Below are 12,140 nucleotides of genomic sequence, written 5' to 3' on the forward strand. Positions count from 1 at the left end.
AGCCTTGCGAAATGCCACGTCCGCTTAGCGTCTGGGTGACGCGGCAGGTATTAAATTAAAGTGCAGGGGGGGGGGGGGGGGGGGCTACGCAGCGCCATCAGATGCGCAGGCACCAGGAAGTCTGGCGGACGCTGGGGAGAAATGGTGAGTTAAGGCGGTTAGCCTGGCGGTGGCTAGGCTACACTCCAGCCATGGCAGGACCAGCAGCACAGTATTGGGGGCGGGCTGTGGTTCAGGAGGTAGAGCCGGGGTCTGATGATCTCAAGGCCGGCGGTTCGATCCCCCCTGGCTGACCCCGTGTCGAGATGTCCTCGGGCAAGATGGTGAACCCCAAATTGCTCCTGGCGAGCGGGCCGGCGCCTTGCATGGTAGTTTGCCGCCATTGGTGTGTGAATGTGTGTGTGAACGGGTGAATGAGAGGCCGTTGTAAAAGTGCTTTGGAATAAGGCGTAGTAAGTGTAGTACCATTTACAGATCTTTAAAGGTAGACTCTGGGATACGACCTCATGACAGGAAGTCACAGCAACTTTTTAACTTACCCAAAGATATTTGGAGGAAGTAGAGATGGGGAACGACGGTTAGGCGCTTGTTAGACAATGGCGCATGGCGCACCGCCACAACCTTGCGTGCAGGAGACGATCGCACGTCCTCTCATTGTCTTGTCACCATCAATCAGTTTTTTTTTTTTTTTTAATGATCGCTCTTTTCCCCATCAAGGTGATATCCCAGAGTCCTTAGAGAGAGAACCTTTAAGAGGCTGGCTGGGATCTGGCATAACAAGGCCTGTCCAAGCTGCCTCAGAACAAAGGTCAAAATGACATGGAATGACACCCACCAGCCAGGCAGTGACCCTCCTATCCAACCAGAGGAGGCAGCAGCTGTCTGTCAGTATCCCCTGCCAGGTAACCAGACCGGGCGGGGTGAGGGTGTCTCTAATAGTCTCCTGAGAAAAACCACCGGAATTGGAACTGTCAGTACAAAGCCCGATGTCCGCCCGTCGGTCTGTCTGCTGGCTAGTTTCGTGTCGTTTGTTTTCCGAACGTGGAATCGTTGTGTTGTTGTTGTTGTCCAGGTATCGATCTTTTCTTTAGTTGGAAAAATTGGCAGCCAGAACTAATGTGGGACTAATGGTAATGACAGTGAACTATCAATACTGTGTGGATTTAGAAAGGCCTGGCTGTAAACTAAAGTGGGCTTAGGAGGAGATTAGAGAAGCCAATCAGAAGAGGCCTTGATACCATCAGCCTGATAAAACCCAGTCTAATGTCCCGCGGCGTCACATGGCCGCTTTCTTTTGTTGCCGCAGAAATCAAGTGGTGTCTGGAAAATCTACTGGATGGTTTAATAGAGGAACGTTGGGTCTAGTAGGAGCTGTATGACCCAAAACAGTCAACATGACAGGATATAATGTGTGTAGCAATTTGAGCAGTGAGGGAAAGAATGTCGGCAACAACTAACTAACAACGTGCGTGTTATGTATGCTAAATTGGGCAAATACAAGTCCTGCTCTCTCTAAACTGTGTTGGTGTACAGTTAGGCCCCCCCCCAGGGCAGGCCTCTGGCAATGAGTGGGTGAGGATCATGGGTGAGGATCATTTTTACTTCATAAAAATATAAATAGTTCTCCATTCCGACATTTGCAGTGAACTTCTGATTGGCAAGGCAATCATAATCTAACCACACAGCACGCCTAGAGTGGGGTGCCAAATTCAACCTGGGAGTGTCCAAGCACTAGTAGAAATGTTTAATTAACCTGTTGTGACTTCTCATAAAGTATTTTTAATCAGCATTAGCGATATGCTCCATCATCACAAATATCCATATTTTCCTGTTAACTGTACAATTTTTTAAGATGTTCTATTTGATTTTATACCCTATAAAAGACTTGCACGCTTGCATGATTTCACTATGCTGTAAATCTTGGGCAGATCGTTTTTTCTCCAAACTTACTGCAACTTACTCCTCTTGCCATCATTCTGGTACATGATCATTAATCTCACTGTATGTCTCCGTAAGACCTTTTTCCAGACGTCTGTAGAGGTTTTAGGCACGTTTTAGCAAATTGTAACCTGACCATCCTTTTAGAGGATATCTAGAGGTTTGCACCTTGCAGTGAAGCGTCTGTAGTTTGGCTGGTGACATTCTGTGGATGTTAGTCTCTGACACCTTCACGCCTACCTCCTGGAGAGTGTTCCTGATCTGGAGGACATTTTTTTCTTTGGTGAGCATTCTTTGGTCATCCACTGTGGAAATCGTCCTTGGCCTAGCAGCCTGTTTGCGATTGCTTAGCTCACTAGTGCTTTTTTATTTTTATTTTGATGTTCCAAACTACAGATTTTGACATGCCTAAGGTTTTGGCTATATTTCAGCAAAAAAAAAATCGTCTGATTTTTCAGCCTAATAATGACTCACAGACACCGATAGCAAACGCCAAAGCGAAGTCTAGAATCAATACTAGACCTTGACAGCTCCCTTATGCCTGCACAAAATGATCTGACGGAACACACCTGACTAACCAAAAACACCTGTCAAGCCAATTGTCCCATCACTTATGGGTATCTTTGGGCTGCATTTCATGTACGAAAGGCGCTATATAAATAAAATGTTACTTACGCACTTACTTACTATCTTAAAATAGGGGCACTATGCATAAAATGTGTTGCAATTTCTGAATGATGAAACCACTGTGTACACCAATACCATGAAATAAAAGCTACTTTAACCTCATTGTAATTGTTTGATTAAAATCCAAACATTTGGATTGTAGAGCCAAAAGAACCAATGCTTCACTGGTCCATTACTTATGCAGGGCACTGTTTATGTAGGGAATGTGTGTGTGGGCCCTCTGTGCCTCAGTTGCTATGGAGCTGACAACGCTTAGGTTGTGGGTTCGATTCCCCGCTGACCATATTTACTGAAATATATGCACTCACTCACTGCAATGTAAGTCGCTTTGGATAAAAGCGTCAGCTAAATCGTATATATTATTATAATATTGTGTGTGTGTGTGTGTGTGTGTGTGTGAGAAATGTCGGTTTCACCTGTGTAATGGTCAATTAAGTATTCTGTACTACTTCTACTTCATCGTCTTCTTAGTAAAAGATGTTCTAGGTTCCAGGACTTACTGTAGTAATTACAAAGACAAACGACAGGTCTGGAGTCAGTAGAGAGTGGATAGGAGAGGTCAGAGGTCAGAGGTCAAGTCTGGAGTCAGTAGAGAGTGGATAGGGGAGAGGTCAGAGGTCGCGGCGGGCAGACTTACTGTAGCCATTGTCCTCCTCCTTCGTCCCGTCGATGGTTCCATCTGCTTGCAGCTGCAGGTGGAACCCCTGTCGACTATACAGCTTTGTCACGATCCCCTTCAGCTGGGGCTCTGTGGAGGGACAGAGGGGAGGGGGGGGGGAGAGGGAGGAAGGGGGGGTGAGACAGGAGACTGTGGTCCTCTCAGTTGGTAGAGCGTGGCACTAACAAGGCTTAGATTGTGGGTACGATTCCCCTCCGGGACAATGTATACTGAAAAATGAATGCACTCACTGCACTGGAAGTCGCTTTGGATAAAAGCGTCAGCCAAAAGTTTATGGCATAATATATGAGACAGGGCTATGGTCCAGCTGGCCTTATTCACCAGCGGTGTTCAGCAGCACCCAAAGAAGGCTGTTCAGACATAATTATCCCTTGATGACATATACAAATGGGAAAATGTGTTATCCTGACAGGAATCCTGCGGACCACTTTATCATCATTTAGAGTCGTACGACAGGAGAGCCGATAGAGCATAGTGGCATACTGTACGAGACTCTGGTCTAACTAACCAGTTCCATTCCCAATGGACCCTGCATGGAGCCCATTGTTAGCCAGGCCCTCAACGCTCCGCCATAGTCCAGAGGAAACCCATCCCAGCTGAGGTGCATAAGGAGGACCAAGGCCATGGAGATTAGGAAGCTGGTAAGCAGGTTCAGATCCGTCCCTCCACACTGGAACAGGACCACCACAGAGACTACAAACACCGACGGGGTGTATTGCAAAGGGCCCCTGCAGCTCCATAGAGGATTAAAAAGGGAAATAATGTGCTCAAGAGCGGAAGAAAAATATTTATCTAGGATAAAAGCTGCTTTGACTTTTTCTTCTTTTTTTTTCTTTTAAATGTCAACTGTCTGTATTGTGATTGGGTGCCAGAGCAAAATGCCAGAGCAAATTTTTTTTTTTTTTTACCTTCTATGGTGAAATGGATGCCCATGTATGGTCAAGAAAACAAATCCAATTCCATCCATCAAGTTCCTACTACTGCTATTAATGCTACTAGTTAGGTCTATTTTCATTACAGTACAAATATCAAAAATATACATTTAAACTCTGGATCAAAAAGGTATTCGGTTGGGGGACATCTTGTTTATATATTTCAGGGAACGTTCTCTCAGTGTCAGAGTGTTATGTTACATTTACATTTACATTTTTGGCATTTAGCAGACGCCTTATTCCAAAGCGACTTACACTCGATACATTTGACTAAGCAAGTGTGTGGAACTTATGTTCCCCAAATGTTGCCCTGTCCTGTGTCACCATCTCCAGAGGAGTGTCCTTTACTGTGGTTTACCACACCTTTCATCCTGCCTTTCATCTGTCTCACCACTCACTGCCATGTATACCCTATGAAAGGTTGTCTAGCCAGTACAGTACACTACACATACCTGGGCTATTTTATTAGCACCACTTGTTTACAGTGTACACACTAAAGCTTACACATTTCAAACCCACAGCTCAAATCAAAACCTTCAAAGTTTTACCTCACAATGACACAATGCACCCCCCCTCGTCCCCATTCCAGTGAATGCTTCCAGAACCTCTACCTGCATAATGCGCTTCCGAAACAACCGTGGGAAGTTGATGAAAGAAGAATCTGCTAATTTAGGAGAGAAAGGAGCAGGGGCTGAGTCATGCCCTGCGAGTCTCAGCGGAACTCGTTAACCTGCCAACCGGCTCAACAAGCTTTGTAAACATCAATGGGAAACAGACAGAGGACGCTGGGATCTAGGACAGCGAATGCCAGGAGCCAATGGTCAGTCAGAAGCAGGGGGAGAGGGGTCTGAAGTCGGTCCAGGCTCTCTTTGCCCAGGGGGGTGGCCGGGGGTGAGCTGCAGTGGGGGGCTAAGCTCTTCTCTAACTGTTAACAGCACCTCTGAGAAATAACACGGCCCCACTCAGGGACTCTGGACTCTTATCAGTTGTGCTGGGCGGTTCACATAGTTACTGTAACAGTTGGGTTGAGAAATAGAAATAAGAATCTGTGACAACAACGATAATATCTCGGCAAACATACTTTATACCTACATGTTTTGGGAGAGTGTAACTTACCATAATAACTTTCTATACATTGTGATATTGAAAAGAATACGCATAATGCCATATCACCACTGTGCAGTGTGCGACCCATTCTGATCCTACAATGTAATACATCTTCACGGATTACTTTGTACTTTGTCACGGCTTCTTTGTGGACAATAGACTGGTCTATTATAGGTAGTGATGATATTTAAAGAAGACTGCAGTAACTATTGTTACTCACAAACCCAGGTAGGGCCATATATAGGGCTTTTGTTATAGGCACTAAACCTGATTAGCTGGCTTTCCATTGTCCCTCTGTTCCACATTGGACCGGATGAACAGACATTGAAGGATGAAGCACACATATAATATGTCCCATAGGTAGTTAAGTACAGGCTGAGATGTCATGGGTCACTCTCTTTGTGGATAAACTCAAATGCAGTACATATCCATATGGGGATTCCCTTGGTTTCTCACTGACTTTGAGAGGACTCTAAATCAAATAGATCATACACTACAACATGTAGTAACATAATATGTAGTAAACAAATATAAAAAATAAAAGATCCTGTATCCTACACCGTTAGTTGTCCAGTGCCCTAATCTTTGATAAACAGACTAGAGTTTGTGAAAGTGAAGATGATGATGATGATGAAGTGTCTTTGGGTACAGAGAAAAGAGCTATGCAAAATGCATTATTATCATGATGATGATGATGATGATGATGATGATGATGATAATAAAACAAAATACACTAAAACAAAACAAATGGATTGTGATTTTCCATGGTCTCATGGAAGTGCATCAGACCTGGTCGCCTTCGTTTCCTCTTCTTGGAGCCGAAGAGTTTGACCCGAGAGAACACACTCAGCTTGCTGGGTTTCTCGGGTTTCCCCGGGGTCTTACTGGGGCTGCTAACACAGCGGCACGCATTGGACTTCTCCCGCTCCCTCGCTTGCCTTTTCTGCCGAATAAGGGAGCTGGCTATCGCTGCAGCCATGGCCAGTTTGACGGTGTTCTGGTGGAAAACTTAAGAGACTATGAAGACAAATCCTCGCCCTCTCTCTCTCTTCCTCCCGACCCGAGTATTTCTAATTGAAAATCGTTAATGAGCACTGGTCAAAAATAATCTAATTAGTTGTCAATAGAAAAGCGCAATTAGTCAGATATATCTAAATCTGCTTATATAAAATAACAGTCAAGGAGTAAAAGGTACAGAGTCTCCAATACCGCAATGGCAGTCAGATGTTCTGCAAGTTGCAAATGTTTCTGATGGTTTGCTTTGCTTGCTGGGCGTAGCTCGGTTATATCGGTGTATTTTTATCTCCGGAGAAAAGTGATCCTCAAAAATATGACGAGACACATGTTCCTCTCTCGTGCGGCACACCGAGTTTCACCACAGCGCGAGATATCGGTCCTGCAAACTGTGTCATTGCCACAGCCGCATCAGAACTAATACGCACAGAACTGTCCCCCTAAGCCGTTTTGCACCATCCCACCAAATCAAAGACCGTGCACACGAGGAGTCGCACAGAGGGCAGGTGGTCATCAAAGGCGCTTAATGCGCAGACAGGAAAAAACACCTGTTAGTGGAAGCAGAAAAGAACATTCCCAATGCTGCTTTTTTCCCCTGTTATGATGATTGATTCATCTTCCTCGTCACAAGCAAAGCGTTGCGCAAAAACTAAAACCGCGCGGTTTGGGGAAAGCAACGGCGAGGAAGAGAGCGAATCGCTAAGGAGAATCCATTCGTTTTTTCATTCCTTGTTTATGCGAGGCGACATAATACGGTAATAAAATAAAGGGCTTCATTTGTAAATAGTAGTAAATACAGTATCCAACCCCGGCGCTAAGCACAGTCTCAGCTACACTGCTGCGCTCCGAGGGAGACATCCCACCAAGGCGCAGAACCAGCGCGGGGAACACGCAGGGAGGGGAGGGGGGAGCGAAGAATATCTAGTACCCCACAGCCGACAGTATACCATCAATTATTTCATAGTCTATTACGCAATATAATTTAAGATAGGCCTATATATGAAGGAACATCAGATTTACTAGCTTATATGGGGAAAAAGTTTGGTAGGTAGGTAGGTAGGGATATGAAATAATTCATGCACTGCACTGCGCACCGTTTTCTGGACTTTTACAATCGTCTTGTGAGAGCACGCGCGACCTGTCACAGATGTAGTCAACCTGCTCCACAGAGCCCGGGCCGGGCTGTGATACCCAGACGTGACCGTGCTAACCAAGTGGGAGGCACGCCGTTGACATAGTCAGTGATGGGATGGTTTAACTCTGCCCCCTGCTATACGCTCAGATGGAGGAAAAACCCCAAGTGCAACCACTGGCCATATTATGTCGCCCTCCAACGTCCCCTTGAATCGATGTCGATCAATGCAGGGGAATCTGATGATGCGTCGTGATTGAACACACTTCTTTAACTTGTATGAGATCAGTCATTGCTTGCATGCTAGGTTATGATCAAACGATCATGCATGATCAAACGTTTGTGGGGAGACATCAGCACCGCTCCTTTCTGATATAAGACTTTTGCAGCAACTCCACAGTAAGCAGCCTCTTCTCGCCCTCCCTCTCCATGGTCTACGCATCATGTTGGAAGCAAAGCCTTCCCTATAGTGCCATCTACAGTCCTCATCTAAAGCTGTCGGGAAGACACTTTCCATCTGCGAGGAATCAATAATAAAACGCCGATCTAGGCTATTAGTCAATGCAAAACGCGCACCTAATTTGACGAACTAAACTAAACACATAAATACATCTGTTGAATTATTAATATTTCAAAATGAAAACACTTTACTTTAATTGACATGGTTATATTACAGTAATACACACACGAAATACTGAACACGACTGGAATACTTGTATACCATTGGACTAGTTTACTACTGTATTGTATTATATTGAATTTTATATCATCGTGCACAGCATTTTTGGAGTATTGAGGCCTCTGTAGAATATATCACTTTATTGTATGTATCAATGTAGGGTTACTTTTTTTACTTACTTATACTTATTATTGTTGTGTGTTGTATATGAATGATGCAATGTCAATGTTGAGGAATCAAAGCCAAATAAGTTTACTCTTGTGTACATGCAATTGTGTACGTGCGTTTCTGATTCGGAATTTTTTAAATGATTTTCTTTTGCGAATGAATGCAGTGTATTAGCCTACACAATGGCGCCGTAGGCCTATACACATTTCTGCTCATTAGAACATATATCAAGATATCATTTTTCTAATGAACAAAGTCAAATACCAAACGTCACAGACCCGGTGGAGAAAACAGTGCAAATGGACCTTAGACTAAATGCTGGTAACTTATCGGTGAGGTCATTGCCGCTTCAGTACCACGGACAGCACCCATGCGCTAGAGTGCGGCACTCAACATGGCCAAAAACAAACCAATTCTGCCTCTCATATCAGGAACAACATATCAACTTAACATCAACATACATATCTAACATGTGCCACATCACAGTCTAGAAGAAATCTCAACTAGTCAGACAGTTTAGGGAAGAATTAGCAAAAACTATTTAAGAGGAGAAGAACAGCGTACCTGATGTAGATTTTCTCAAAGGAAAAGTCATGTTTTTTGTCATTTTGTCTGAAGAGAATCACAAAAGGTGTGCTGAATGCGAGCAGTCCTCAAATATTTGTGTGAAAGCGAGAAGATGCTTCAAAGTTTAAATCATTCAAAGTCTATCAAAGGCGTAGGAGACTGGAAAACATCGAGGCGGGGCCAGCAGCAGGAAGATCATTAATGGACATTAGCGACGTGCCATTATGACTTCTAAATACTCATTAAATATTAATTTGGAGGTCTTGTTGATCCGGCGTACGCGGGCGTGTTCGCTAAACTGCTGTGCTCTCTGGGTCAGCTTGAAGAAAAGTGATCGAAAATACGAGCTGAGATTGTACTTCCTTCTCAGGGAGAGAATAGTTTCCTCTCATATTACAACAAAAATTGATGTAAAGTGATCCGATAATGTGCCGGGTAAACCGGTTATGCAGTCCACTTTCGACTGAAATGCATCGACGTATATCAATGGAGAAGACAAATAGGCATTAGCCAGACGTTTTTACATGGGAGGATTTGCTATGCTGGACACTTATCAGTGTTTTTTTTACTAACTGTTATTTGTAATTATTATTTACAAATGTAACTGATATATTAAGCATGACCTTGCAAACTGCAGGGTGCATATCAGAGAGATCAATAGTGGGAGACAAATCAGGCTTTCTTTTCATTTATAATATATTCCATGTCCTATAGCCTAGACGTAGAAGATAACAAAATATTTTTATCACGTTTTAAATAAAATGTATAATTCACTATGGTAATTGTAATTGTTCTTGCGAGGGCAAACATTCTAAGTATCGTAAATCAGTGAAACGAGATGATCGTGAATGGATGTAAATGTGTGGGTGACCTGAGGGGTTACATACTCTGGTATACTGTTAAAGGTCTTCTCAACCAGGCGCAAAGCATACACAGCTTTGAACACTAGATGGCGCAAGTGACTAACCTTAGATGGCCAGACTGGCAGTCATAGTGGTCTAAATGCAGCGCTTCAAAAACCATGATATTACATACAGAATAGTAATCTAACTACAAATACATATACATTAATCTTAAATCCCAAAAATAAAATAAAAAGAGAACGGAGAGTCAATTTGTGAAGTCAATTTAAGACTCAAAACAACATACTGTACCCCAAAGGAAGAAGAAACACAGGAGAGGCTCCTTTCTAAAAAGGTCACCGCTCCAGCCGAGTGTTTTCCTGCATCATGTGTGCAGTGAAGGTCAGCAACATTAGACAGGGTTATTTGTACTGTAAAAGGGTCAATATGGCACTACATGGATCGAATGTGGAGCGGATGTGGAGTGAATTACATGATATATTATTGGGAGGAATGCATTAGTTTTCTCCTCTACTGTCATAAGCCGGAATACATCATGCTGATGATGGTCTCTGGGGGGATAGCAGAGTGGACCGTACATAGATGTGAGTTCTCTGGACTCGGCTGCATGGCCGGAACACACTCTGACCCGTCACCTAGAAACCTCAACTGTCCTGTATGTGTGTACTTTGTAACCCCGTTAAGATGGTACACTTACTCCTCAAGTTCAAATACCCCACCCCCGCCCCCCCCCCCACCACCACCACCACCACCCACACTGTGGAACTAGCTTTTCGTTAGCGTTAGCAGCGTAGCAGGTTAACGTCGGGTATTTGAGGAGGCGGTCACGTGCGTCGGCAGAGTCAGAGTTCGCAGAGTTTGAGACTCGGTCGGAAAAAAAACTACTCGGATCGAAGGCGGCAACTGTTCCATACTCAGGTGTATCTCATCAGCGATGTCTCTGGAGGGACAAGTCAGCGTCCCGTCTCCATCTGACCAGGCCTTCTGTTCCTGCCCGCGTCCTCATTACTAACCCTGCCACCGCGGCCCAAACAGGTCCCAACACGGCAGAAACAGACAGATCACAGGTTCTGCTCCGGCAGCCTGGCTCGCCACGCCACTGTCCGTAAGCTGAGGCCATCAGTCAAGCAGACGGGCCAGCTGGCTAATCGCTGGCTTTATCACTGACTACATGGATAGTGAGGCGAGGACAGCTGCTTTAAACAACAACAACACTGATAGTATACAGAAGGAGAGGCGAGGGGAAGCGCCTGTGTGTGTGTGTGTGTGTGTGTGTGCGCACGTGTTAGGTCTGTGTGTGTGTGTGCTTGTGTGTTAGGTCTGTGTGTGCGTGTGTGTGTGTGTGCCTGTGCGTGTAATTAATAAATAATTTTGACATTTAGCAGACGCTTTTAATCCAAAGCGACTTACAATTACAAATGACAGGGACATTCCCCCTGGAGTAACTGAGGGCTAAGTGCCTTACTCAAGGGCACACTAGTAGTGGTGTGGTTTCAGGCGGGATTTGAACTCACAACCTTCTGATCACAAGTCCAACTCACTATCCACTAGACCACCACTACCCCTGGTAGTGTGTGTTAGGTCTGTGTGTCAGGTCTGTGTGTACTACTGTGGGCCCAGGGTACATTAATAACTGTAGTGCCCCAGACTGCCAGACTACTGTGGCCATCCTGCAGCGCCGCTGAGCCGTCCACCGTGCACTACAGTAACTAACACAGAGAACGGCCTACACACACATGCACAATCCCAGTGATAACACAAATGATACTATACCGACATCAGGGAAGGCTAAAGGAGGTATAGAAATCAGAGGAAATCTAATTTCAAAGCATGGAATGGATTGAATAATGGTATCTTAACATCCCTGGTACAGGTAACATTCCTCCTCATGAGCCCAACCTCTGATTTCTACCTCCACCAGCCTCCCCAGATCGACATCAACACCAGCAGTTGACTGAAACAACAGAAACACAAACACACGATGAGGTCTGAAGTGCTCCACGGAGTCGCCACGACAACACGCAGCAAGACAGGCGCCGTCGCTACAGGTAACCAATCACAGGTAAACGGGATTGTTAAGTGTGTGTCAATATCAACGTGTGTGTGCTCAAAAAGGAAAACTCCTGGAGTCATGCCATGTGTAGTATCTACTGCAAGACACCAGTCAAACCATCCTGTTGGATTCCCCTCCTCCATTCTGTTGGATTGGAGTCGTGCATCCAGCCACACCACGGCACTGCCAGAGTAGTGGACAGTATGTTTAGGCTCCGGGTGTGACTATGAGTTCCCAGGCAGGATGGGAAGAGTGCAGTGCAGGGTACGGGAGTATGGGAATGCAGCCTTCTGCCACACAAAGGCACACAGATGGCATTGC

General features: G+C 44.9%; 1 protein-coding gene across 3 annotated transcripts in view; it reads right to left on the reverse strand.

The window, feature by feature from the left end:
- The window catches only part of fgf13a (fibroblast growth factor 13a), a gene marked incomplete at both ends in the record, with an annotated part of 119,006 nt that overhangs the window by 22,485 nt on the left and 84,381 nt on the right, over nucleotides 1–12,140 (reverse strand). The window contains 2 exons of one of the 3 annotated variants that reach the window (XM_080526430.1): nucleotides 3,263–3,373; nucleotides 8,901–8,931. In XM_080526430.1, coding sequence (XP_080382556.1) covers nucleotides 3,263–3,373; nucleotides 8,901–8,931 — 142 coding nt within the window. Of the gene's footprint in view, nucleotides 1–3,262; nucleotides 3,374–6,132; nucleotides 6,329–8,900; nucleotides 8,932–12,140 lie in introns of those variants that run through there. The other 2 variants (XM_080526431.1, XM_080526429.1) reach the window with 2 other exon arrangements.

This window comes from Nansenia antarctica (genome assembly GCF_963989245.1).
Source record: "Nansenia antarctica genome assembly, chromosome: 3".
Taxonomy (NCBI): Eukaryota; Metazoa; Chordata; class Actinopteri; order Argentiniformes; family Microstomatidae; genus Nansenia; species Nansenia antarctica.